Below are 27,969 nucleotides of genomic sequence, written 5' to 3'. Positions count from 1 at the left end.
CGCCCCGCCCCGAGGCCCGGGCCCGCCCCGTCCCGCCCCGTCCGTCCCGTCCTGGCGGCGCGGCGGGGATGGCGGCGGACGGGCGGCGCGACGATGAGGAGCTGCCGGTGTACCTGGCGCGGCCCGGCACGGCGGCGGTGCCTCGTCAGAAGCGCGGGGGGCTCTTCTGCAGCGTCGAGGGCGCCTTCGAGAGCAAGACCCTCGACTTTGGGGCGCTGCGCGTCGGGCAGCGCCGCGCCCCGCCGCCCGCCGGCCCCGACCCTCCGCCCGGCGCGGCCCCCGGCCCCGGTCCGGCCGCTGGCGACCTCCGCGAAGAGCGGCTCCAGGACCCAGCCCCCGCGGACGACAGGGTAGGGGCCGGCGGCGCGGCGGGGCCGGGCCGGGGCCGGGGCTGTGGGCGCGGGCCCCGGGGCGGCCTCTCGGGGGACGGTGCGGGGCCCGCGGGTGGGTCCGGCCGCCGCTCGCCCCCGGGGCTGGCCCTGGAGGAGCCGCCGGTGGTGTTGCGGTGCCTCCTCTGCCCCCGGCTGCCCTCAGCGTCCCCCGCCGCGGCCGTTCCCGGTGCGCGGAGCCCCCCTACCCCGAGGGTCTCACCGCGGCGCCGGGAGAGGTAGAGCCGCTGGCTCGGTTCGCTGCAGGAGCTCTTTTGTACCAGTATGAAAGAATACCTGCTCCGGCGCCACCGAACATGAAAAAACCCCCAAAACAGTGAGGATTCTGGAGCTGTTACTCCAAAACAGGCAGATCCTCTCATGGACACAAATCAGAACTACCGCACCAGCAGTGGGGGACGGCACATTGATCTGGAAGTGACAGTGTTGGAGGTATCACTAGGCACAAAGTTTCTCAACTTATACCAAAGTGAAAATGATAAACGAATCCGTCCAGCTCCACAGCGTAGTCCTTCTGCTGGAGGGTGAGATGGCTTGTTTTGCTGGTTCTGGTCCTATTTGCACTGGCAATTGGGCATGAAGATGATTAAGCTAATACTGTTGAGTGAATGTCTTGCTTAGGGTTTCAGTGGTCCTGTGGCTCGATTTTGCATCAGGCAAGTAAGGCTATTTGCTGCTGTTGGTCCATAAGTTTGTTACAGGCTGAACTTTTTAATAGCCATGTTAAGATCACTCTTTTCCAACTATAAACAGGAGGAAACCCCGCCTTCCTCCCCATTTTTCAAGATGAAATAAAAAAATCACCTTCATCTTAGCACAGAGAGGTGGAGTGGTCATCTTGGGCTTCTGCAGAAACCTCCACTTGGTTCTGGAGTGCAAACCCTGATAAACAGCAGACATTTGAGCTGGAGGCCTAACCTCACCAGCTTGAGCCTAGTGGAAGCACAGGAGTGAACTGTGGTGACTTGAGCTGTCTCAGTGTTGGGAAAAAGCATCAGGCTGTCCCAAGTGTCCACTGTCTTCTGTAGCAATGTCTAGCCAGGCAATGTTTAATTTGAGCTTTCTTCATTGCACTTTGATTTCTTCAGCCTCTGCTTTTTGGTTTCTTACTGGCATGCTTCTCAGTTCATGTTCTTGAGCTTTGCTCCTTTACAGCTATTTTACAGAGTCAGGAACAAAATTAACATTATTCCTGTCAGTACCAGCCTTGTCCACATGGTTTAAGTAGCAGCTGCAGAGCTGACCACTGCATTAACAATTTTATACTGCTGCTTGTTGGAGAAGGAGCTGAAGCTCCTGACAGCCTGTCTGCATGCTTTGCTGTGAGCTTTTCTTTATTAGCTGTGCCAATTTTTTTTTTTTTTTTTAAAGCCTGGTTCCCTTTTAAGGTCTTATGTAGACCCTTATCTCCGGTGTTTTGTCTGAGGATTTCCTTCCACAGCTCCTCTCTTCCTGATGATTTCTGCCTCTAGATTTCTTCCTCTGAGGCCTTCAGCTGATAAGCATCAGGAGCCAAACCCCTTTTATCTACACATCTTGCCTAAGAGGATGGGCAACTTCATACATGTGTTTTTGTGTGTGCATGGCTAGAAGGAATTGTGTGATTTGGTACTGTGGCTTTCAAGCTTTGAGGTGACCCAGAATATGACAGTGCAATGGGAAATTAACTGTGCACACTGTGCCCCACTGCCTGTGCAGCCATGGGGAGTTTGCCTGTGTTGGGCTCAGCAGACTCAGGGCACACAAAGGCACTTTTGTCCAGGCAAATTGAACTTTGAAAAATTTCACAGATTAAGGAACAGTGAGAGAGCTCAAGTCATCTACTCTTGCCCAAGCAATTTGTTTATTAGAGAAGCTGAAAGTAAGAGACTTGCCCGTGCCCAGGGCAACAGACAGGGATCTATCTTCTAATTTTTGCAGTGAACAGTTTACTGGAAGTACAACAGACCAACATACCTTGTTTTTTCCTCCCCTGTAATGACATTAACTACGATCAAAGCACCAACATTTCTCTAGGGAGACAGCTGCAGTGAATAAATGCCTGGTGATAACACGTGGTGTCATGCAACTGGACAGCATAATACAGACCAGGTGCATGATCCAACCTTGCTTTGTTTTATCACAAAGTCTATTGGAAGGACAAAACCTGGGCTGTATATTGGGGTGTGTTTAAGTCATAGTGGGGATAGAGCAGCTGGGAGCTGTGCCTTTGCTCTGTTGGTGGAAGTTTGAGCTTTGCCACTGGATTTAGGGACAGAGAGTGACAATCATTGGAGTAGGGGCCAGTGGGACTACTGTGGAGGCTGTGGCTCTGGTGAGCTGCCCCTGTGGGCTGGTGGGCTTTCTGGAGAACAAGAGATGTGCCCTTCACGAGCTATTTGCTCAAAGCAGGAGGTCCGTTTCTCTGCTACTGAGTTCTGCTGCAGCAAGAGTTGTTGTTGCACAACACTTACGATTTGGAGGAGCAACACTGGAGGGCCAGATTCAGTGCTGATATGGGCTATTTCCAGAGATCATTTTTAACAAGAGTGATTTAACTCAGTGCAAGTTTTCATCAGTAATAGCCACAGTGGACTCTACCCTTCTGAAGTGTCCTGTAGTTTTCTTTGAGAGCTGTCATGCCATTTGTTCAGCCAGAGTGGATTACTATGTTCACTTACTGTCATGAAGTAAAAAGAGTTTCTCTGTAGGTCACAGACAACACCCTCTGAATTCTTCTGTCCAGGATGTTCAAAGAAGGCTGGGGATGTGTGAACAGGTACTGGAGAGCTGCAATACTGGGCATCTAGCGAGGCAACAGGGCTTTGAGGAGCAGGGAAGGAGCCTTACACTTTGTGTGTGGTGCCTGGGAAGGTTGACCAGAAGCCTGTGCAGGCCTCCTTCACGTTCCTCCTCACTGCTCAGCTGTACAGAGACCCTGCATTTTCCCCTTTCTGTGCAGTCACACAGGCAGGACCACATGGTGCTAACTCCCAGACACTTGGTCCTTCCTGCTGCGTGGTTCTGCAGCTAAGTTGTCATTTCCAATGCAACTGGCTGTGGTTCCACAAACATGGGGTTGTGGCTTCACCTCAGGCTGGGACAGCTCCATTGGCTGAGGAGGAAGGGGAAAAGGAACACGAGAGAAACCAGCAGGCAGTGAAAGCAGATGAAGTGTTCATCCCTTCCAGAAGACGGGCAGGAGCCAGTCCTTGGCTTTTTCCTGGCCATCAGCGAGTGTCACACGTGTCTGATTGTGTGATACCACTTAGATATCAACTTGTGATACACCCTGGAAATACAAGCATGGCTGCCTCAAATGGAGAACAAGGCTCAGACTAACTTGATTCTCTTTTTGTTTTTCTGACACTTGTAAAATGTGCTCTGACTTCGGCATTCAGCTTTTTGGTATCCAATGCCAGTAATTTATAGCAGGAGCACCAAGCCAGCGGCAGTCTGTGCCTCATGAGGCAGCTTTGCACAACCTGAAGTTGCAGTTGTGCAGTGCCTTTGGCAATTTAAAATCCTGAATTTGTGAAAGGAATCCTAAAGCACTTTGATAGCATTAATTCATCACCTCAGTATCACCCCATTCAGCATCTGTGTTTTGGTTTACTTGTTCTTTTTATAAGAGAATAATTTGAAGTCACATTACATTTGCTACTTGTACAAACAATATGAACAAATCCAACCCACTGAACTAGTTCCCACATAATAAATGCAACAGTTAAACTTGCATTGCAGTTCATGGAGTTGAATGCTAAATATTCAGGTCTTTATTGAAAAAATCCCACAGATATGTATTTGTATTTTTTAAGAAATTTGATGCCTGAAGCACAGCAATAAGAGTCAGTTCTTTGGCTGCTCAAGCTAGGACCGAGGTTATTGCCAGCACTTAAGCAAAACTGCTGAGTTTGTTATCCACCCCCTTGTTTAAGAAGACAGATACTAGATTCCTTGGGAGTTACGCAGCAGGACTATATTTCCAGAGAAATTAGGGATTCAGTTGAAGAGTTCCTGCTTGCTACAAAGAGCTTATGTTTTACCACAAAACTTATCCTAGCATGGAAGTAGTTTGATTTTTCACACTACCTTGTGAATAATCCTTGGCAATAATCCTTGTTTTCCTTCTGTCCTCGTTCTCAGTTCTGGGTGGTCAAGGCTTTGGAAGTGGCTGACCCTGGTGTGTGGGCAGTGCAGTGGGAGCAGGGAGCTGGCTGGCAGAAGTGGCCACTGCATCTGGGGGCACTGAGGCAGCAGGCTAATATTGCACTGCCAGGGCTTTGATATGATGCTTTGAGTGTTATTTGGGCTGATGTGGTCTTGAAAACATGCTCTTCTCAGGAAGAGAACAGCATATTGGACATACTGGTCTTTATGGAATTTTAAAGCAGAAAAGAAACTGACTTTTGCAGCCAGGTGTAAAACAGATTGTCAGCCCTGCATTGACACAGCCTGTTTTCAGTCTGCTTGAAGCAGATATTTCCAGGAACATGGCAGGGGCTCTGGGTATGCAGGAACTGTTCTGGGGGCACAGGACTTCACACTTTGGTGTAGGGATGGTGTTTCTGTCCCTTGGATTCACTGCCTCTGACGTTATTTAACCCCCCAAAACTCATCTCTTAGGAGAGCTGAGGGGGCGGCTTCATGCAAAGAATATGTATGGGAGGAAAAGATTGTATATATGGGGACAGACCGGCCTGGCAAATCTGCTGAACATTATGACATTTGAGCCCAGATTGTTCCATGACTGGTGATATTCACTGAATGTTGGCTGTGCCTTGTATAAGAGTCATTCACCACAGACACATAGGGATCTGCGTTTTTCCTTTGCATTAGAGCTAAGTCAGGAGCCTCCTGATCCCCAGAGAGGGATGTTGAGCCAGGCTGCTGAGCACTGGTGGGCCACAGTCAGAGCTGCGTTTGTTTTGGTGTCATAGTCCTCGCAGCAGCATGGGCCTTCTGTCTTCACACCACTGGTGCTCCTCGCCCTGCTCCTCTGATTTGTGGTTGTCCACAAACACCTGGAGCCATGAGGAGCTTTTGGAATCAGGATTGCCATTTTAAGTAACTTTCAGATTAACCATGCTTCTCATAGGGGATATTTTGAAGCATGTGAGTAGCGCCTTACACACTGCACCTGGAAGAGATCCTATGGAAAAAGTTTTTTTCTGTTTGGAATGTTTTGGGCCCAGGGCAGGGTGTTTGATTGTATTTGTGTAAGTGTCACATAGCAACCATGAGGAAAGCGCATCTCTTCAAACGAGGGGTCTGAAGTCACTGTGGCTGGCCAGCGTCCAGGGGGCTGATGCAAGCTTGGCTCTTGAAACTGTTCAAGTGTTGAAGTCAGCAGCATCTGCAGAGTCATTTATCTATTATTAACTAATTAACTGCTGCTCTTTCTGTTACTGAGTCCAGACAAAGTTAATGTGGCATCACAAGGCATGGGGATACTCCAGAAAATGTGTGAGTGAAGTTTTGAGAGGTTTGGTGGTCAGAGTTGAGGGTGTTTCTCACCTACCAGCCCCATCCAGTCGAATTTCAGTAGAGACCAGGAGCTGTTCTTGACACATTGCAGTCTTGTGACAAGAATAGCATCATGTGGTACCTGATCTTCTCCCTGTAGGTTTTTAGTTGCTCTGGCACAGCACTGCTCCCCCATTCCCTGCCTGGTGCCTGCAGACTTCTCCTGCATATGGATCTGCCATGGAAGGGAAGGTTTCCAGCCATCTCTTGCTGACTGCAGGGGTGCAGCAGCTCACCAGCCGTGGCATGGGAGCTGGGACAAGGAAACAGAAGGGCCAAGTAGCCCTTGCAATTTTGTCAGTATTCTCACAGTCCTTGTAGTAATAAGTAAGTCGTTAAGCATGTGCTGACTTTGACTTCAAACTGGTGAAAGGCTTTTGAGTTTAGAATACATATGCAGTAAAACTTCAGTGGAACTATCCAAGAACTTCAGCAGAAGCACGCAGAGTAACAGACTCAATGGGTAATAAAAGCTTTAGGCTGGGTTACTGCAGGGCAGATGGTACTGACAGTCCGCACTGCTGTCATTCACTTGTCTCAGGGGTTTGTAGCAGTCAAAGTTGGCTGCAGTGTCAGGGGTTGTGCTGTGAGATGGCTCTGCCTGTGCACACAGTGATGAGCAGGGTACTTGTCAGGCCCCTGGTGCCATTGTTAGGTTCTAGTTCAAAAAGTAAACTGGAGGGAGGGTTTGGGTGTTGGTCATTTAGGTCAGATGGCTTGTTTTTCTGCCAGGACATAGAATTGGATTTACAGCAATGTCCTTGCCAGGTGTGGCTGTAAGATTTTCCTAGTGGAGCTGTCTGGCAGCAGGATCTGTAGGAGCATCTTGCTGATGGTGTTCAAAGCTCTGCACAAGAGTGGAGTCACAGCTGGACTGGAAGAGAAAGCAAGGTTCAGGGTGGCCATGGTTCTTAGGACCTGTTGTCAGCACAATGGATTGTGGCAAGCAGGAAAGGGTAGATGAGTTCCCATTGTGGTACAGCTCTTGCTGGCGTGGTCCTGGCCAGATGTGGGCCATGCTGAGTGCTTGTGAACAATTCCACCATTTAAACCTTCCTACTAAAGTCACAGCAAAGTAAAGGGAAGAAGTCCTTGGAAGAGTCCTTGCCAGCATTTGTAGTGTTTGTGTGGCATATTGAATTCCTGGAGCCAAGTGTGTGGTGTATTTTATTATTTTTAATGTTTCCAATTCTTGCGCATGTGAAAGAAAGTTGAGGTCATGCAGGTGCATGCCAGCAGCCCGAGACAGCCTGTTCTGTTACACACCTCGTTCATTGTACTTGCCAGTGTTACATAGAAAGTCTTGGCCGGCAAGGGGCCCTGATTGTGGCAGCCCCGTGGGCCGTCCCTGCCGCCTGGATGGAGATGGAGACTGGGCAGCGTTGGTGCCTGAGGTCGGTGCCGGTGCCCGGCGTCGGTGCTGGGACGCGTTGCCGGTTCCTGGGGTCGGTGCTGGTGCCGGTGCCCTGGGTCGGTGCCAGTGCCCGGTGTCGGTGCTGGTGCCGGTGCCCTGGGTCGGTGCCAGTGCCCGGTGTCGGTGCTGGTGCCGGTGCCCGGGGTCGGTGCCGGTGCCGGTGCTCAGTGCCCGGGGTCGGTGCCGGTGCCCGGGGTCGGTGCCGGTGCCGGTGCTCAGTGCCCGGGGTCGGTGCCGGTGCCCGGTGCCGGTAGCGGTGCCCGGTGCCGGTGGCGGTGCCCGGGGTCGGTGCTGGTGGCAGTGGCGGTGCCTGGTGTCGGTGGCGGTGCCCGGGGTCGGTGCCGGTGCCCGGGGTCGGTGCCGGTGCTCAGTGCCCGGGGTCGGTGCCGGTGCCCGGGGTCTGTGCCGGTGCCGGTGCCCAGTGCCCGGGGTCGGTGCCGGTGCCCGGGGTCGGTCCGGCACCTGCCGGGCGGGGCGGGGCGGGGCGGGGCGGGCGCGCCCAGCGCGGACCCGGGCGCCCTCTGGCGGCGGCGGGCGGCGCCGTGCGGGGCGGGGCGGCTGTCCCGGTGCGGCGGGCGCGGGCTCGGTCTCGCCTTTGTGAGGAGCGGCGCGGAGGCAGAACGGGCGGCGGCGGCGGGTCGGGCCGGACCGGGCGGCGTCATGTCGTACCAGGGCAAGAAAAACATCCCGCGCATCACGGTGGGTGCGGCGGGCGGGGCACGGCGCCCCGTGGGGCGGGGGGAAGCTCGGTACCGGCGTCCGGCGTTGCGGATCGGCGCGGGGCGGCGGCGGCGTGCAGACAAAGAGCCGCCGCCCGCGCAGGTGCTCCGGCCCCGTCGGTGGACCGAGCCGGAGCATCTGCGGTGGCCGGCGCCCGGCGGTGCCGCTGCCGGTGGGGCGATGCCCCGGGCGGGGCCGGCTCCCGCAGGGCGCTCCCCACGCTTGGCATCCCCGCCGAGCAGCTCCTCGGTCTCGCCGGATCAGGTGCGGCGGTGCCGCTGCGGCGCTCAGGGACCCGCCCGGGAGAGGCGGCGGCCGGTGGGTTCGCCCTGAAGCTGCGGGAGCCCTGGTCCCGCCGATACCCTGCCGTGCCGCTCCCTCTGGGCTTTCCTTCTCTGGTCTCTGCCCGGGCAGCTCTGCTCCACGGCTCGCCTTGCGGAGGCCGCAGAGGGCTTGCTCCTGGCGAGGCGGTCCGGTCTTTCATCGTGTTGGCTTTTCGCTGGCTTCATTGTAGCTCCTGATTTTTCTACTGAGGACAGCTCTGGCCCTCTGAAGAAAAAGGAAGAGCAAAGCACTTGACTTCCATTATTCTTTTGCATGTACAAATACGAACAAAGTACTCTCAAAGAAGCGCTAATATCTTGAGCACTGTAAAGAGAAATTCCTTTGTCAGCCTAGATTCAGATGCTTTCACAAGCAATACTATGGCTTTACACATCTTGCCTTTTCTGTATCCTTAGACCACCATGGAGGCACCCCAACTGCTGCTGCAGGTGGGAAGGGCTTTTTATTTATGATACACTTTATCAATATGCAGGGCTTGTACCTGCTTCTCTGGGATCCAGTGGCAGCTCTTTCCCCTCAGTGGTAACAAAAGCTGCTTAATTTATCCCTATTAAATCCTTTCTTTTTTTGCTGAAGCTGAAAATACTGGAGGCATATGGTGTCTGTGTCACTGATGTTACAGGTAGCTCTCTCCTCTGACTTCTACAGCATGAGGATGACCCTCCATGACTCACTGACCCCGTTCTGCGGCATTATCATATTCTGGCTGGAGTAGAAGAAATGGCCATGGAATTCTGCTTAAATGACATGGGAGCTTAGGGGGGAGGCAGTGAAGTGAAGTCAGATGGTGGATGGCCTCCTCTGTTTTAATGGAGTGGCAGAAATAAAAACTCAGCTCCACTGTCTCCCCTAGAAGAAAGTTGGTTTGAGAGTGTGTTGTCCCATTTCCTTTAAAGCATCTAAAGCATTGTATTCAAGGTGGAGGAGGTCTGTAACACAAGCATACAGAGAATTACAGAAGCCACTTCCCCTCTCACCCAGAGATCTCAGAGCTGATAGCACTGAATCAGGGACAGAGCTCACAAACAAGAGGAGCAGTGCCTTCCTCACTTCTGTCATCCAAGCAGTGGGCAGGTTCGGCTTTCATGATGGATGTATTGGAAAACTGGGTATTTGTGTTTCCCAATAGTTACTGTTTTAACGCCCTAGTGTGCTTTTGGAGATGCAGAAACACTCCCTCCTGGTTCCTTTTGTACTCAACAGTGCTGCAGTCAGTATTTGTAGTTGGTTTCTGCCAGTAACATCTGAAAAACCAGAGTTTCCCTATTGTATTTGTTCACAGCAGTTTCTCATCTTTTCTAGGACAGCCATTTTAGTGGAGAGGCCAGCAGCACAAGTGAGTGGTGCATGTGTTAGTGCAAGATAAATTTCTGTGCAAATTATTCCCAACATGAATTGTAAAAGCCTGGTCAAAAGCTGTGTGTGACAGCATGACAGGCAAGACTGTAGTCATTGATGGAAGGCTGGGAAGTATGGGCATGTTTGTCAGCTGCACATGGAGGAAACAAGGGGAGGGGCAGTTAGCCAAGGCTTTGGCTTTCTCAGTGATGGCTCCATCAGCTTGCTATGGATGTGTTGCTCTTCACTGTTGTGCACCATGCATCAGAGACCACTGAACATGGTTTACTCTTCACATGTGTGCTGATGCTAGGGTGCCCAGCTTGGGAGAATAGTAATTTCAGATCCTGTGTGTCTGTTGAGACACTTTTTATTCGTTCCTTTTCATTGGCTGCTTGGAAAAGTAATCAAAAGTATTTCTCCTCTTGCTGTCCACAGCATGGTTTTCTGCAAAAAGTGAGGCAGAAGACCAAAATCTTGTCCTTATTTCACAAGATGCCTGTTAACAGAACTGTTGGTTGAATCAGAATTACTCAGTCTTTTTGCTTTTGTCATAAAATCCTTTCCTAAGCCAGGTAGACTGGAGATCCCTTTTTTCTTGGTGTGATATTTTTTCTTGGTGTGAGCCATGCCCACCCCAATCCCTCTGCCGGAGCCCATAAACACCATCTGTGTGATGTTTCTGCCACCTCTAAAAACAAGGAGGTCTGTATGGTGTTGGCCAGTATGTGGTATCAGGTACATGTAGGAAAGAAAGCCTCAGTTATTTACTAGACAGATTTTGGTAAACAGGTATTTTGGTAAACAGCTATCAGTATATAAATTCTAAGCCACAAACCATAGGGAATCACAGTGTAGCTGGCAGCTATCTCTCCCTATGACACTAGCCAGGGGTTCTTCCATCCTGTTGTGTGTAAGGAGGAGACATGAGCTTCTGATGAAACACCACTGCAATTAGTATCTCTGCTTTTACAAGGGAAAAAAGCAGTAAAACCATACATCGGCTTCTTTGCTTCCCTAATTATGCCCTTGTGTTTTGTAAAGGAGGTGAGCATTCTTCTTGGCTGGGTTCAGAAGCCTTCTGGAAGTGCTTCTGGAAGTGCTGCCTGCCTTTCTTTCTGCAGCATCACTCTGAAAAATGTTAAGAGACCACCTGATACTTCGAGATCTCAAAATGATGAGATGAGGCTTAAGGGTATCAGGAGCAGAGTGTGGGCATGAGGGATTGGGGAATGGGTTTGAAAGCTTGATCCCAGATGCAAACAGGCAGAGAGACTGCATGAGGGCTTACCAGCATGGAGAGGTGTTGAGGGCTGATGGTGAATTCGGTAGGTTTTGGCAGAGCTGTGCTGGAGGGAAGGCTCCAGGCTTGGCCACATAGGCATCCCTTGTGCCTGCAGAAATGGATCCTCACCGAAAGCACCACACTGGTGGCAGATGAGCTGTTGCTGGCTGCCCGGGGGCTTTGGAGGCACTGTCAGAGTGGAGGTCAGCCAGTGGGCCTGGCAGGTCAGTGGAGTGGTCAGTGCAGCATCTCGCACTGCAGCTGCTTCAGCACCCGTGGTGAAGGGTGGAATTGCTTCAGCACCAGAGTCTGTGCTGGGCAGTGCCCGGGGCTCGGGCACTGGCTGCTCCCTCCCTGGCCATGCTCCCCCTGCCTCCTGGTGCAGGAGGGCTTTTCCCTCAGCTCAGTGGCTGATGACATAGTGTGACACTGGCTGGCAAGAGCCATACAGAAGCACAGTGAACCCTGATACGGGAACAGTGCGTTTATTGTGAGCTGGGGCTGCTCTGGTAGTGTGCACTGCAGAAGCCTAGCTATTAAATCAGAACTCATTTCCTCATAACTGCTTCATTCTCTTCTTTTCTTTTTCCCCTGCCTCTTGACACCTAGGTGCACTCCTGAACGACGCCAGAGCCTGTAGGCATGTCATTTGGATTTTCCTTACTCAATTTAGTTGCATTTTTTCCTTGCAGTCAGTGGATGGGTGCTGGTGCAGTCCCTTCACTGTTGGGTGGGCACGGTGGATTTAGCAGTGTCTGGTCTCCTGAATGGATGCCTTTATTTTGCTTCAGCCGCTGTGGATCTCTCAGTTTTGTGTACTGACAGAATTAGCACTGAGGAGCCCTCCACATCTGCCACAGAATGACCTCTTGTGAGTGTGAAGCAGGCATATTTCCTGAGCTCATATTAACAGTTTATTCATTAATTGTCAGTGCGACAGTCTTCTGCCCCTGTGCTGTCTGTGCCTGACTCCCTTGGCTTCCTCTGATGAGCAGGGAGGGGCAGCCAGCGTCAGTATTTGCTGGTGCTCCCACACTCTAGTGAGAACCAGCTCCAGGAATTCGAGAAAGCAAGTTGAGGAGGGCAGGACAAAAAAAAAGAAAAAAAAAAAAAAAAAAAAAAAAAAAAAAAAAAAAAAAAGGGCTGTTGGTGGATCTGGGCAAGGAGCAAGGAGAGGTTTTTTTGTTGTAGTGTCTGTGCTCAGGGTCCTCAGCCCCAAAGCTGAGCATTGCCCAGCATGTGCCCCATGGGGAGAGGTAGTGCAGCTGTGCTCTGGCCCACGCACCTGGGGCTGTCCTTGTGCCTCGGCTGTTTGTGAGAGGTGGCTGTGGTCCCCAGGATGCTGCTCAAGAACAGGATTTCCGTGTGCTCGTGGAGGTGCCTCAGTGCAGGACGTTTGAAGGAGCTGTGCATGGGGGCCGTGACGTGCCCTTGCCTCCAGGTCCCCCTTAGACAGAACAGTTTGGGCAGACCTCTGCCCAGTGTGTTACCTTGGGTCAGGGAAGAAGCGGGGCTGACCGCGGGTCTGCTTGTTGGAGAGGACAGAGTGGCAGGAGAACCGGGAGCTCAGCAACTCAGCGGAGCTCTTTTCCCGGTGGGAGGCGAGGCTCCCCCTGCGCTGTGCCGGGCGGGGAAGGTAAATCCCGTTTCGGGGCTGGGTACGCTCTGCAGGGCCGTGGGGCCGGGGCGCTGCGGGCAGCCGCGGCTGCTCCCCGCGCAGAGCCGCAGCGGGGCTGAGCGCGCCGGCATTCCCCTCCTTTCCCCACCCAGTTCCTTTGTCTCGGCTGCGTGTGCAGGAGATTGCTGTAAAAACGCACGCGGGGCTCTGGGCTTTGGCTGCTGCCGGGATGCGGGAGAATTCTTTGCATCCTTCTGTTGACAAAAAGGAAGCTGCAAATTCCCACTACGGTGGCGATGCTTCTGAAATTGCCCCAAGGGCGGTGGGTGGAAAGCAAACCCATTTCCCTGCAGAGCAATCAACCACGCAAGAGTATTATAGGGTGAGGCTGGCATGTGAGTCCTGCTAAAGGCTCTGGTCAGCTCTTGTCCGGGCTCAAACTGTGGAAGAGGAGTGTATTTATATGCCAAAACCTGGGCTGTGGGCAGCAGGGGTAACAGAGAGGAATGTAAGGTGTGATCAAGAGCTGAAGAGTTGTTGGAGGTGTTTTAAGCAGTCACGTAGGCAGCCTTTTCTCTGGCACAGCAGTCAGCCTATGTCACCTGAATCCATGGCAGGCATATGTGAGGTCAGGTGGTTTGCCTACTGCCTGCAGCTGCTTGTGCAGACTTGTGCCAGTGGAGGTAGGTAGAAGAGCAGGACCCCCGCCATCCCAGTTCCTCTGGACAGGGTCTGTTCCCCACAGGACTGTGCCTGTCCTCTCCCATCACTGTATGCTGAACTGTCTGGTCCAAAAGTGTGAATGCAGGAAGAACATAAGCACAATTCTGGTTGGAATGTTGCTCTGTTGTCTAGCTGTGCTCCTTCAGAGAAGGCTGATGGCCACTTTGGTCAACAGAAAGGAGAACAGCAGAGGTGGTAAATCAGGAGACTGGAGTGCAGTCCAGTGCCTCCTGGTTTTTGTTAGACGTGTGAAATGCCTGAGAAGCATTACCCCAAGCACAGCAGGAGAGTGAGAGATTGCCGGCAGTTGCCTGTCCTGTTGGTGGTCTTTTCAAGGTGGTAACAGAGGAGAGAGTAACTTGTCTTCTTTAATGCAACTTACTTTACATGGTATCTGGATAAGATTTAAAGACATGCCCTTAATACAAACTTGTTCTAAATGCTGGTGTGTGGCTCATGCTGCCTGCAGAGTTATGTGCATAATGTCCTGGCATAGGAAGCTTTTGACTGCTCTGTATCTTATGGAAGCACATTTACTGTGTCCCCAGTCACTCTCCCTGGTGCTCAATCTGCCTCGGTGGTGTTTCTGGCAGCCGCCCCTCCCACTTAGAAACAGCTGTAGGAGTATGACATTTTCAATCCTTGCTCTTGTACTGTTGTTTGGAATGTTGGCACAATTTCAGTGACCTCTCTGCAGCATCAGTGTTTGAGGTGAGCAGTGGGAGAGTGCCTGCTGGGAATCATAAAGTCATAATATATTAAGGGGGTGGAATGGACCTTTAAGATAATGTAGTCCCAACCCCCTCTAGTGGGACACCTCCCACTAGACCAGTTTGCTCAAGGACTTAACCAATCTGGCTTTGAATACTGCCAGGGTTGAGGCATCCATAACCTGTTCCAGTGTCTAAACAGCACCTCAGGCAAAAGTGAATAAAGCATGTGTGTTGCGTGCTACTGACAGCTGCCGTGCTCTTCCTTTTCAGAGTGATCGTCTCCTTATTAAAGGAGGGCGAATAGTCAATGATGACCAGTCATTCTATGCTGACATTTACATGGAGGATGGCCTCATAAAGTAAGTATGGAATTTCTGTTATCTCCCCTTAAACCAGCTTCAGGTTGGGTGGTTATTGGTGTTTTTTGTGGATGTGGTCAGTGCCCAACTTGCCAGGCAGTAAAACTTAATAACCCTCTCTATTCAGAGGCTCAACTCTCTGCAGTGTGTGTAAGCACAAATGTGATTGTCTGATGTGTTTTCAGAGGAACTGCAGTGACTGAACTGCAGTCAGGCTTACAGGATGGTCATAGTGTGTCCATTGTACAACAAAGTTGTGTCTAATTGCACCAGGAACAAGGTTTATCTTTGACTTCTGCTTTGCCCTGTGTTAACTGTATCAGCATGAATGACCCCACACAGGATCCTGTTTGTTAGCACTAACAAGGACAGTGCTGTGCTGCAAGTCATCTGCATCCTTGAGATTTCTAGGAATTGCAGGGAAATCTCTGGGTTTCCCCAGTTTCTCCCAGTATGTCTCAGAGCTGCAGGACTAGTTCCGTTCTTTAAAGGCTGTCATTCAAACTTGGCAAAGGTATTGGGCTGGGGCCATCTCAACACTGGGTAAAGTGAAAGAATCATGATAGTTTCTAGCCCAGAAACTTGAAAAGGTGTTGCTTGCTCTATGGTAAGAGTTAAATATCCAGCCTTACCAGGGTGGTATATGTTAAAAATCCAGCAGCAGATAAATACTTCAAGAAGTGTGACTGTATGTTTATCTGGTGGACAAGACCATTTGTGATTGACAAGTGCTTGTACACAGGCAGGGATCAGAATCAGCCTCAGATGTTGCTGTGGCACAGGCTTTCTGAGTATCCTTGGGCACATCACTGAGCCTCATCTGCAGCCTGGAGGCCACAGAATTTCACGGCCTTGGAAGCTAAATTCTGCAAAGAATACAGCGAGCAATTAAAAACCTTTAGTGATGGATTTGTCTCCATAAAAGCAATGGGAAGAGCTGCTGGTTTACTGCTGTGAGGAGAGTAAAGTAAGCAGTTCTGTCCACAGAATTTTTGTTACATGAGGGGAAAATAAACCTGCAAAGTGGCTCAGCTTGAATGAAGTGCAAAAATGGAATTTGCTTCTCATTCTCCTCCCCAGTATTGGAATTGAGAAGTTTTCCACTAAAACCAACTTATCTTTAAATCTTGATTTATCAAGGAACACTGAGAAAGTAGGATTTCTGAAAGAAGAGGTTCAAAGGCTGAGTTGAGCATATGGACTCATAAAGGGGTTGAGGGGACACAGGCTGAGAAGGGAAGTGTTGAGGTTCAGGTGACTTGGCCTGCAGGGGGGCTGGGTACGTGCTCAAACAGGACAGGTTCAAGAGCATTATAGCTGTGTATTAGGTTACTAGTGGGTTTATGCTGAAACTCTATAGATTTCCTGTTTTCAGAAGGCGTTTTTAGGTGCTTGTGATTTTAGCTGCCTTCACTACAGTGTGGTCCTGCTGATAGCAAAGCTGTCCTTCAGGGTCACAGAAGAGAAAAGGTGTGAGGGGGGAACTATGCACTTCTTGGGAAGACAGTGGGCCCAGAGCTTGCAGGTTGTGCCATGAACCCCGCAGGCTGCAGCCAGTCAGGCTGGGCACTTGCTGAGTTATTTCCCAGCTCCCAGGAGTCCCTTTGCTCTTGGGACCTTGTGCTGTGCATTGCATGGCAAGTCCCTGATAAGCCCTGAGCTGGCCTAGCAGCTGTGGCATTACAGTGGAAATCATCTTTCTCTGTAAGTAAGCTCAGACCTGAGCCTTACTTAAGGTGGGCAGAAGGATGGGAGACTGGAGGGATTAGGGCTGTAGCTCACTTGGAAGTGGGGCTGGTGTCAGGTTTTGTGGATGTGGGTGAGCAGTTAGGATTGCTACGCTGGAAATGCATTTCGGAGCCTGTTTCGGGAGCCTGTATGGTATGAGGTGTCCTGGGCAGGTTCTCTCCACACACTGCAGAGATCACCATCAGACCGTAGTTCTCAGGTACCCCAACCCAGAGCCTGCCCCAGGTGCCGTCCAGGCAGCTGAACAGATGGCAGCCTCCTCTGGTCTAAGCACAGCATAGGTGTAAGCAAGCCAGACAATCCTGCATGTTGCTGTAGAGTGGAGAGATTTTGCTCTGGCAAGCCTGGGTCTGGGAGCAGGACAGAATGGGGTGTTCCTGCTGGCAGGGAGCTGCCCTGCCAGTTCCTGGCTAAGCTGTTCAGAGGTTATGTTGTGGCTGGTTTTCCTTTGTGTGAGTATCTTGGTGTGATCTCATCAGGCAGATTGGAGACAACCTGATTGTTCCTGGAGGTGTCAAAACCATAGAAGCCAATGGGAAGATGGTGATCCCTGGAGGAATTGATGTCCACACTCGCCTGCAGATGCCATATAAGGGAATGACCGCTGTAGATGATTTCTTCCAAGGAACAAAAGCAGCTCTGGCTGGTGGAACCACCATGATTAGTAAGTGCTGCAGGCATGGCCTGTGCATGACAGCACTCATCACTCCTTCAAGATCACCCAGTTCTTTCTTTTTTCTGTGCTTTTCTTAGTCCTCTGTGTTTTCAGAGTCCATGATAGTGTGTTCATATTTTCTGTGATCTCTGTCAATGCAGTCTAGGGAGTAAGGATTGCGATGGATCTTTGGATTCTTAGTAATGATGAAGTGATAGGACAAGAGATGTGTGTAGAACTCCTTGCCCTTGGAGATCCTGTGTTCTGCAGTGCTTGTCTGAAGCCACTGTTTCCCCTGGGACCTTCAAAAGGAACAATGGCATAACTCTTCTGTTAAATTAACAGTAGGGCAGTGTGGTGCTCAGATGGCTCTGAGGAGACAGAGGGAGAGGAATAGAGTGGTGTGTTGGCATCCTACACTGGCTTGAAAATAAACAGCGGTAACAAAAAAGGAAAGGGAATTCTGAGGTCCTTCCCTGGAGGATGCTATGGCTGTGCACTGGTTTGAGGTGTTGTCCTGTGCAGTGGCTACAGCTGTGTGCACTGCATGGTTTCTTAGGATGCAGGAGCAAGTGTTGATCCTTCCAATAAAGGGCTGGGTTCCTTGTTCTTCCCTCCACCACTTTTCCTTCCTTTGTGCCAAAAAAATATGTTTTGTGTAATGGTCTGTGGCAAGGTGTGGAGATTCCATGCTGGGTCATAAAAAGTGCATTAGTGTTGCAGTTGGGAGGAGGCTGTGTGCTAATGGGGTGGGAGTGGGGATGGGGAAAGACAAAGCTCTTCAGCTTCCAACCAGTTTCTCAGCAGAAGCATATAAAACCCCTGGTCCCTTGTCAGAGGCCATTAAGCAAAGGCTCTGTGCAGTTCCCTGCCAATAAATGCATTTGAGGAGCCGAGGCATGTTGTGAAGGTGACAGGATCCTCTTGGGAGCTGCCCTGAAGCTGTTGAAGGGACCAGCCTGGGGCGGTGGAGCTGCCAGGCCGCGGTGGCATGGCCTGGCTGGGAAGGCCGTGCCCAGGCATTGCTCTGCTGTGCCCCTGCAGTGGATCATGTGGTGCCAGAGCCCGAGTCCAGCCTGGCCGAGGCGCTGGAGCGGTGGCGGGAGTGGGCTGACGGCAAGGCCTGCTGTGACTATGCACTGCACGTGGACATCCCCCGCTGGAGCGACCACATCAGGCAGGAGCTGCACACCATGGTCCAGGAGAAAGGTTTGTTGCCTGCCACTCCCTGTTCCCTGGCCGGGGAGGGCAAGAGGTGGCTGCACTGTCAGGTGCCTGCGAGGTCTTGCACAGCTGCCAGCAGGAGCTGTGCCCCACAGGGCAGCTGGTGGGGAGGGTGGCCAGAGCAGACAGGCTAATCTACCCAGCTCACCTCTCTCTCCTCTCTGCCCTACCCCAGGTGTTAACTCCTTCATGGTGTACATGGCCTACAAGGATTTGTACCAGATGTCCAACACTGAGGTGAGACCCTGCACCGCCGTGGTTGTGTTGATTCAAGGAGCAGTGGGGGGTAACAGCCACCGTGGGCATGGGGCAGCTCATAAGGCTGGTGGCTGCTGACCCTGGCCAGGCCTTGCTGCTCCTCTCCTCCACCCTGGCTGCCTGTGCAGGGCTGCCCCAGGCTGTGCTGTGGGTTGGCTAAGCATCTGTGCTGCTAGCAGAGGCACAGGTGTAGTGTGGAGATCACCAAGAGCATCTGCTGGTGACTGCATCCTTCAGAGGTCCCTGCATGGCCAGAGCTCTGCCTGGCATGGCTACACTGGGTCCTGCTGCTGCCAGGGCCATGGGTAGAAGGGCCATGAGGGGTGCCAGAACCCTGGGCAGCCTGCTCAGTAATAATTTCTTCTTGTCTCTCTTTTAGCTGTATGAGATATTCAGCTGCCTGGCAGAGCTGGGTGCCATAGCTCAAGTTCATGCAGAAAACGGGGATATAATTGCACAGGTAACTAACTACTTCTAGCGTGCAAGAACTGAAAATCTGTGTCAGGCAGATTTGGTGTGGAGCATTAGCTCCAGTTTCAGTCCTGTAATATCCCTCTGTTCTTTTGACATCCTAGGAACAAGCCAGGATGTTGGAGATGGGAATAACAGGCCCTGAAGGCCACGTGCTGAGCAGACCTGAGGAGGTAAGATGCAGAGGACAGTTCAGCCTTACTTCGCTGAAGAGTTTTCTCAGTCACATTAGGGCTCAGTGTGTTTAGTGGGGCCAGGTAAGCAGCAGGTCAGGGGAGAGTGTGTGTACATCCTGGGATATTCATTTATACAGGCACTGCTGTGTTTTTCCACATCAGCCCAGGAAAGAGTGAAGTGCATGTTTGTGACAGATATTTCTCAGTCTTGCTTGTGTTGCCCAGCAGAGACAGAAGCCCCTGTTCTGAGTCTCACAGAGAGGAATCAATCAACCAAAGTGTCTATATGGCTGTAGCAGTCGTTGAATTTGCATTGGAGACGTTTGTCTTGTATCGGTGACTCCAAAGGTTTGAGAAGCCTAAGCAGAATCTAATGACAGGTTTTAGTTTCTCTGAGAATTCACTGTTCACATCTAAGTGCTGACAGATTCCAGAGTCATCCTGCTTTATATCTGCTTAGTCTCTAAAGCGTGTTTCAGAGTCAGATGGACGAAGCCACTGGTAGAAGGAGTGGGAGGGAAAGAGAAGGGGAATTCCCTGGTTACAAATCATTGTCAGAACACTAATGAGATTACTTCTAATTTTAGCTTGTAGGGTTTTTGCTGTTTGGTCCATTAAAATGAGTTGAGTCTAAATTTAGATAGGTTTCCTTCACATAAGTCCCTGCTGAGAGGTGCTTTGACTTCCCACAGCATGTGAAAGAAGAAAACAATAGGAATTTAGTACAATACCAAAGTTGAGCAGGGAAGCACAGGGACAGATTTGTACTTCAGGGCCTGCTGAAATAAAATCAATTGTCTAAAATTAAAAAAGTGTAGAAAGTTGGCTGTTTTTGGGCTAATAACAACATGAGTGGCCTAGTGTAATAACAGTACTTACTCTCCTTGAAATACAAGAGTGTAAAGCATTTTCCTGTACAGGGAGAGTCTCAGTGTCAAACACAGTGGCTCAGAGTCCCTCTTATTTTTATGACTCTAACCTGTTGCCACTAGTTGGCAAGCTAAGGTGCAATTATGGGATGCTGTAGTTGTGCCCAGATTTGAGAACTGTCCTATTACCATAAGCAGTGCAGATCTCATCCAAAGCCAATAAAACATAGTCAAGTGTTTGATCTTGAAATGCCATTAAAGTATAACGCAAGTGAGAACTGTGCAAAGCTGTAGATACTATGTGTTCAGCCAAATCCGGATCTCATTGCCTTTTAAAATAGACAGTGTCCTTCTTCCAGGACGTATTCTACCTGGGAAGATGTTAGGTGGAGCACAACTGACCCTGCTGCCCCATAAAGCCTGAAGGCAGATGGCAAAGCGTTGGAAGAGTGGTCTGTGGCTCCATGGGTCTTCTCTGTCCTGGAGGGACCTCAAAGGGGATTAAAGACATACTCTTCTATCAGATGGTGGTCATTTGGTAGGGCAGGATGATGCTGCTCCAGATTGTAATCTGCTGTGGGGGGTATTCAGTGATTGCTGTTTGCTCCTGTCCACACCTTAAAGCCCATCAACTAACTACAGCCCGTAAGTATGGTGATAAAGAATGGCTTCTTGCTTAAATTTCTATTTAAAGAGTCTTTAATAAGAGAAAAACCTCTTTTCACTGTACAGCAAATAGATATGCAGAAGTCTGAGAGGCATAGGAGTGCATATGTGTCTGGATGCAGTGCTCTGCTTCTCTGCCCTGGGACATTTTGGCTGGCATGGTCCCAGGCATTGCCCTGGGGGCTGGATCACTGTGTCTTTTTAAGGCTTCTGTTTTGAACTTTCTCAAGCCAAATTGTAGAGCAAACACTTGGAGAAGTCTGGGGTTGAGCTGAGGCTGAGCACAGGCTGATGTAATAGCCCAAAGATATCCCTCCTGGTGGAAATCTACCCTCCACTAACAACAGGACAGTGAGATGGGGTGGCTGTCAGCAGGCTGGGGCAAGTGGCAGCTGCACTGCAGGATGGCCAGGCCTCTATGACAAGCAGCCTGCAGCCCCCTGTACCCTGCCACGGGGGTGGCAGGGGACATGTGGTTAAACCTGCTGCAGCCATGGGACAGCCTTGAGCAGGGAGTGCTACGGGAGGGTAGACCTTCCTGCTGCCTGGCATCAGCCTGCACGCTGTGCTGGGCTCCTTGGTCTCTCAGAGAGCTGAAACCAGGCAGTGGGCTCTGCTGGCCCCCAAGCAGGGTTCAGGCTGTGCTTCTGTGCCAGGCACTGTGTTACTGTAGCCTGCCTTTGAGCCAGGCTCTGGGGAGACAGAAGCTTCTCCCTTCAGGTCTCCCTGATTAAACTGCCCTGGGAGAGTCAAGGGTAAAAGCAAGGGCACAGGGTGTCCACAGCAATCAGTGGTGTGCTGAGAGTAACAGGGGTTGCTCCCTGCCCAGCCAGTGCTCCTCTGCAGCTGTGTGCCATCCTCTCTTGCAGCTGGAAGCAGAAGCTGTCTTCCGGGCCATCACTATTGCCAGCCAGACCAACTGTCCTCTCTACGTGACTAAAGTGATGAGCAAAAGTGCTGCTGACCTCATCTCACAAGCCAGAAAAAAAGGTGAGTGGCAGCTGGTGCTGCAGTCAGCCCCGCTTCTGCCACCAGGATGCTGGATTCTGTCATCCTCATGTGCTTGTGGTTGTTTTGCCAAGATCAGCACTGTGCTTCAAGTGCTGTCCAGTGCTTCCCCTTCTGCTAGGGAGCAGTTAGCTTAGGAGTTTGCCTGACTGGTGAAGGGCAGGGTGACACTGCAGTAGGACACATGGAGCCACTCTTGTTGTCAGTCAGGTAACATCAGTATGTAAGGCACAGGTAAGAGCAGTGCTTTAAACACCACAGTTTGTCTGCCGCTGTGAGGGGCTCAATGAGGATACTTGTTCAATGCACGTAGCTCTATCTCCCTTTGAAGTGCTGGCCTCTTTGGAGGTGCCTTTTCGGGTGGCTGGGAGCTCCATTTGTCAGCAGTGCTGCAGCACAGGGGTGCCCCACGTGTGGGCATGTGCCCAGCTCTGTTCAGTGGGCTCTGTGCCCCTGCCCCAGGAGGTGTGAAGAGGGGTCCTGGTGCACGGGGATTTGTGCCCTTGAGCAGGAGGACCCTGTGGTGATGGCATGAGTCTGGGTGTTCTCGGGACATGGCAGGCTGTTGGTAGTGCTGTGGAGCAGAGAGTGCCACCAGGCTCCACCGAAACACTGTTCTTTCTGTGCCCTTCTCCAGGCATTGTGGTGTTTGGTGAGCCCATCACGGCCAGTCTGGGGACTGATGGAACACACTACTGGAGCAAAAACTGGGCCAAGGCTGCGGCATTTGTGGTCTCTCCACCACTAAGTCCAGACCCAACCACTCCTGACTACATTAACTCCCTCCTGGCCAGGTGAGTGGCAGCTCTGCTGGAGTACTGCTAGGGGAAGGTGGACTCTGGATAGGGAAGAAGGAGGTTAGTCCAACCTGAACCATTTCACTATAGGTATGTAATGAACTGAGCAGTGAAATGGCTCTGACTCCAAGCCATGTTGGTTTATCCTCGAGGGTGGAGGGAGTACACCAAACTAAACATCACTAATGAGAAAAAGTAACAGTAGTCATGAACCATTTAAAATGCCCTGAAGAAGACAAAGAAATGAGCAAAACTAAAACAGACGTGTCAACAGAAGGATTCACTGAGCTAGAGAAGTGAGGAATGGCTGCCTGCACTGGGATGCTGCAGGATGCTGCACCAGCATGGAGAGTGTTGCAGGTTTCACAGGCTGATGGGGACCCCAGTCAAATACAAAGCAGATATATTCACACACCTATACGAGTGAGCAGTAGCAGAGCCTGCAGTGTGCAGAAGACCTTCAGGAGCAGCTCCTGCACCTCTGGCTGTGATGGCAGGTTGTTTTTTTTTATCCTGAAGGGAAGGGGGTAAAGAAAGGATTTGTTGAAAACAAAGACAAGAAAAGCACTTCAGCAATTTGCTATGACCTTTCACAGTTGCACTCCATCCTCTCACTGGCAAGGCCAGTGAGCTGGGGACACAAGCAGCAGCTGGGGACACTGCACATTCCTGGCCCTGTCTGCGTGCCATGTGTCCACCACACATCGCTCTCAGCCTGTGTTTTTACATCCAGTTGTGTGCATGCTGCCTGGTCTGTTAGCCAGGGCATGGCTGACACTGAGGTGGTTGTAAATGGAAATGTCCTTTGCGATAATGCTGGAAACATCTCTACCGAGATGAACAAGGGATGAGCAGTCACTAAGAGGTGTCTCCAGCAGGGCAGCTTAGGATAAATCTGGGTTGTGCCAGAGTGGGTATGCTGTGTGGGTGTAAGAGAATTGCCAGGCCATTTGTGGTCTGAGTATGCAGGTCACCCTGCATTTTGCTGTGGTCAGTGAACTAGAGATACCTCAGTGCATACTGGATGTGTGATATAGCTGCAGGTCTTAACAACTGGCAAGGAAACGTGAGCCCTGCTAGTGAACTGGTTTTCTACTCCTTACCTTCCACTTCCAATGTATCCCAGACCTCAGAGAAGGTGCAAGCAGTTCTTGGTCCCTGCAGCTCATAGATGTCTGTCCTGACACCTTTTCCATACCATTTGCTGTGAGATTGCAGCAGGAGGAGAGACTGTGAGGTTCCAGCTGGGCTGGATGGCTTGTTTGTCTCCAGCAGGAAGCATGTGTCATCTTTCTGGGCCTCTGTCTGTACAGTTCATCAGACATATGGCAGAAATTATTAGAGGAAGGTGGAGATAACCAGTGGATTAGGGCAGATTTGCAGCCTCGAGGAGAGTCACTGTGTCTGCATTGTCCAGGTGCATGAGGCTCCTTGCCTCATGCAGGCAGTGCTGGGAGCTGGCCTCCCTTGGTCTGCCTCCTTTTTTCTGGCAACAATGACTTTCCAATTGCTGCCTGTCCAATGTTGAGGGCTGAGCAGCAGCTGGGTGACTTCCAGGGAGCCGTGGACACCCCTCACTCTGCCTTGTCTGTGGGCAGCTAGCTGGCTCTTCCTCTTTCCTAGGAGTAGGATGGGTCAGGGCATCTCATCCATCCAGGTACCCCTTTTGGCAGAGGGTGAAGAGGCCTCAGTGAAGCATTTCTGGGCAGTCCCAACTCCCAACTCCTGCTGCAACATCCCACAGCAGCAGGCTTTCATGGGCTGGGGAGGATTGTGCCAGTCCTCAGCATACAGGAGCTGCAGTGCACAATGCAAGGCTGGCTTGTGGGACTGGGGACAGTCCTGGAGCAGAGAGGCCTTTTCCTCCCTGCATGACAGAAGAGCTCTCTCAAGCAGACCTGACAAACTGCCAGAAATAGAGTCCGGTATGAAAGGACATCTGGCTTGACAGACCACCTGTTCCCTAGGAGCTGAGCTGTTGACTGTCCTTTTGTACAGGATGCTGTCCATGCTCAGGTGGGTAGCACAGCGTGGCAGAGGTCTCTTGCCCCCATGTGACACAGCTGCCCCAGGGGCTGGGTCGGGTGGAAGTCTTCAGGCTGAGGGACTGTGGAAATGAGGGTGCAGAGTAGAAAAACTGAGCCGGGGTCTGCCAGGGTGCCAGAGGAAATCCATATCCCTCATGTCTCTGTTGCTGTCTGACTGCAAAACTGACAGTGGGTTTGTTCCACCCCTCTTCAGTGGTGATCTGCAGGTGTCGGGAAGTGCTCACTGTACCTTCAGCACTGCACAGAAAGCCATTGGAAAAGACAACTTCACAGCAATCCCAGAAGGAACCAATGGCATAGAGGAACGAATGTCTGTCATCTGGGACAAGGCAGTGGTGAGAGTCCCACCCAGGGAAGGGATGAGTGGGCAGAGGTGGTTGTTGTCTCACACACCCATGCTACTGCTCCACAAGCTGGGCACTCAGCTTGTTCCCTCTCTGGCTTTGAGAGTCAAATCAAGATAGAGGTGGCTGTTGCAGGCTTGGGGCAAATGTCCAGAAGTGTAACTGTGTCCCCAGTTCTTGGTCTGTCTGGCACCAGTTAGATCAGCCTCAGAAGCTTGGGCCCAGCCAGCCAGCACCTTGTGTGGGAGTGAGGGTGGTGCTTCCCAGGGCTCTTACCCTTTCCCTCTTTGTGTGTGAGCAGGCCACTGGAAAGATGGATGAAAACCAGTTTGTGGCCGTGACGAGCACTAATGCTGCCAAAATCTTCAACCTGTATCCACGAAAAGGGAGAATAGCAGTGGGCTCGGATAGCGATCTGGTTATATGGGATCCTGATGCAGTAAAGATCATCACAGCAAAAACCCACCAATCTGTAAGTCCTCTGCTCATCTGTGTGAACTCTGGAGAGTGACGTGTGAGTAGTTTTGTAGAAAGGTTGCCTGGCTGCTGGGAGCTGTGTACTGTCCTGCTTGGCTCTGAGGAGGAGGGACTGAGCCCAGGCTCCACGCAGTGCCTGTTGTGACTGTGGGTTGAATGTCCATGAGCCCTAGGCACATGGGGTCTTTTCAACGTGCTTGAGTCTTCTTCTCCTGACCCTGGCCTGTGCAGGTGTAAAGACACACGTTTCTCCTTACCTTGGTTTCTCTTCCAGGCACAAATGTTCTTCCTGGCCTTGCCACAGTGCTTTGTTCATGCCTTACCTCAAGCCTAGGGCCTGCCTTTGTCTGCTCTTGGAGTTCTTCCTCATACTGAGCCTCAAACCAGCAGGTCCTGGTTCATGTAGAGAGCTCTGGTGGGCTTTAACTGTGATGAGCTGGTGAGCTACAGGAGGTCTCTGAGCAGGCAGGGCAGTTAGAGGTGTCTTCTGCCTGCACTGGGGGCTCCAGCAGTGAGGTGTAGGGACTGACCCACTCTGAATGGGCAGGCAGTGCTCTTGTCCCTCCTGACCGTCATCCGGGTTTTGCTGCAGGTGGCTGAATACAACATCTTTGAGGGGATGGAGCTCCGTGGGGCCCCGGTGGTTGTCATATGCCAGGGGAAGATCATGCTGGAGGATGGCAACCTTCATGTGACCCAGGGGACTGGACGATTCCTGCCCAGCAGCCCGTTCCCTGACTACGTTTACAAGCGCATCAAAGCCAGGAGGAAGGTGAGGAGACAGGTATTCCAGGAGACAGAGCTGGGATACTGTTAGCCCACATTGCCCTTAATAACTGGTTGGTTTTGCTTTGTTGTTCTTGCTGGACCCTGTAAGCAGTGCAGCAAACTACTGGTGTATTTTGAATGTACAAAATAGCTGAGGCTTGAATAGGGAGCCCTTTGTGTTAGTGGTGTGCCATGGTGGAGGCAGATGCTTCTCAAGGTTAGCACTGGTAATGTCTCTCCTCATCCTATTCTGCTACAGCAGGAGTCTAGAGGGAAGTGCTGTTTAAGATTAAGATATTGGCCAAAATCGCCTTCTCCTTCCCCATTTGTGCAGCATCAACCTCATCTGGTACACTGATAGCCTGGTACACTGGCTCTGCAGACCGTACAAGGCAGTGGGGCTGTGCCAGGCCTCAGTACTGCAGGACTTATAGTACATGGCAGTGTGAGATGAGTGCAGGGGCACGGAGGAGGTGAGGGATGGCTGGAGCACGATGTTCCCTGGGCTCAGAGAAGTGTCACTGTCCTCTTCTCTCTGGTGACAGATGGCAGAGATGCATGCTGTGCCCCGGGGCTTGTATGATGGGCCCGTGTTTGACCTGACCACCACCCCCAAGGGGGGCACCCCTGCGGGGTCAACCAGGGGGTCCCCCACACGTCAGACACCGCCCGTGAGGAATCTCCACCAGTCTGGATTCAGCCTGTCAGGTAAACACATGTGGTGGCTGGGCTAGGAGGGGTCAGAGCCACAGACCATGTGTCCCTGGCCTGGGGCAGGGGGCAGTTAGAGGTGTCCTGCAGCAAGGTAAGCACAAGAGTGGATCACGGTAGGGCAAGATCCTGCATGTCCTTTAAAGAATATGGCTGGAGCTGCATCTTGCAGTAAAAGCCAGGCAGACTGTGGAACCCCATAGCCATGGAGGCCAGCACAGCATCTGATGCTGTTCTTGCTGTGTGGGTCTGTTCACAAAGCATCTGCAGAGACTTTCAAGCCACTGCAGCTCTTGGCGTTGCTGCTGGAGTTGGAGAGGGAGCAGGTTGCAGTAGATAGCCTCTGGAGGGCCTTAGTGAGACTGCAGCCCACCTGACTGCTCAGTCCTGTGAAGAAGATGCTCTTAACTTTGCTTTCCCCATTCCCCTTGTACTTTCTCGTCCTATCCCAGGTACCCAGGTTGATGAAGGCATGCGCTCAGCAAGCAAGCGCATTGTCGCACCCCCGGGAGGCCGCTCCAACATCACCTCCCTGAGCTAAATGGCCCAGCTGAGGAGGAAACAAAACCCCTGTTCAAGCAAAGGAAGAAAAATGGTACATTGGTGTTAAAGAATGAAAAGAAGTAGACCTGTTCTGAAGAATCAATAAGCCTCAAGCCTTATGTTTCACAAATGCTACTTGCTACCTAGCTTTAAAGATGTTGCTTCATTTTGTTTTTGCATAGCCTTAAAGTTCTGTTGTTGTTACTGTTGTGGGTTTGGTTGGGTTGTGTTTTGCTCTTCCTCTCTGTATGCATGCTGCTCGGACAGGTTGCTCGGTTCAATGTTATTGGTGTTGAACGTGTGTGGGATGCCGTGGTGTGGGACAGTGGGAATGGCCCACAGGGCGACCCGGCCAGGCAGGTGAGGGACAGGGTCTGGCCGGAGGCAGGATGTCAGATGGGGAGGGCAGGTGCACTGAGCTCGTAGGGACAGGTGAGTCTGTCACATTCATCTCCACCCAATGCTCTGGCGTTTCATCACGAGGCCTATGGAGGAGCTCAAATCATCTCTGTAACAGCTGTCACAGCACCTTGTGTAAGGAGTTTTACTACTTTGTACACTTTATTAAAAAAAAAAGTTGTTCCTTCAAACAATTCATGTTGTTGGCTGGCTCTTCTTTTCCTTGGGCCGCTGCTGCTTTGGGCGATGTTGGGGCTGGAAGGGGGTGCAGCAACAGGCTATTCAGGGCAGCACCATGCAGTGCTCACTGCTGCACGTGTCAGGGCGTCGTACTTCTCAGGCAAAGGTAAGGGTAGTGGCAGAACAGCACAGTGCAAGTATTTGTAAAAGCCTGCTC

The 27,969-nt window shown here is 51.5% G+C and overlaps 1 protein-coding gene across 2 annotated transcripts; it reads left to right on the top strand.

Annotated features, from left to right (window-relative positions):
* Window positions 1-54: 54 nt before the first annotated feature.
* On the top strand, window positions 55-27,766 carry DPYSL3 (dihydropyrimidinase like 3). 2 transcript variants are annotated; one of them, XM_066329463.1, is made up of 14 exons: window positions 55-350; window positions 14,321-14,409; window positions 16,638-16,822; window positions 17,858-18,022; window positions 18,213-18,274; window positions 18,675-18,755; window positions 18,871-18,939; window positions 21,347-21,467; window positions 22,123-22,279; window positions 24,524-24,665; window positions 24,976-25,146; window positions 25,744-25,923; window positions 26,465-26,627; window positions 27,083-27,766. In XM_066329463.1, exons 1-14 carry the CDS (start codon window positions 69-71, stop codon window positions 27,169-27,171), a joined length of 1,956 nt encoding a protein of 651 aa, XP_066185560.1. In that variant the 5' UTR covers window positions 55-68; the 3' UTR covers window positions 27,172-27,766. The 2 variants fall into 2 exon arrangements, with proteins under 2 accessions (XP_066185560.1, XP_066185561.1); XM_066329464.1 differs by lacking the exon at window positions 55-350 and adding an exon at window positions 7,895-8,007.
* Window positions 27,767-27,969: the final 203 nt, after the last annotated feature.

This window comes from Sylvia atricapilla, chromosome 14, assembly GCF_009819655.1.
Source record: "Sylvia atricapilla isolate bSylAtr1 chromosome 14, bSylAtr1.pri, whole genome shotgun sequence".
In the NCBI taxonomy this organism is placed as follows: Eukaryota; Metazoa; Chordata; class Aves; order Passeriformes; family Sylviidae; genus Sylvia; species Sylvia atricapilla.
The sequence above is the reverse complement of the archived record's forward strand: the minus strand, read 5'-3'. Positions and strand labels throughout refer to the sequence as shown.

Excerpts from the sequence above, each read along its gene's own strand:
- DPYSL3 (XM_066329463.1), top strand. The coding sequence starts at position 69 with ATGGCGGCGGACGGGCGGCGCGACGATGAGGAGCTGCCGGTGTACCTG. Across the intron at positions 351-14,320 it reads CAGCCCCCGCGGACGACAGG|AGTGATCGTCTCCTTATTAA; the intron begins GTAGGGGCCGGC and ends CTTCCTTTTCAG. Across the intron at positions 18,023-18,212 it reads CACCATGGTCCAGGAGAAAG|GTGTTAACTCCTTCATGGTG; the intron begins GTTTGTTGCCTG and ends GCCCTACCCCAG.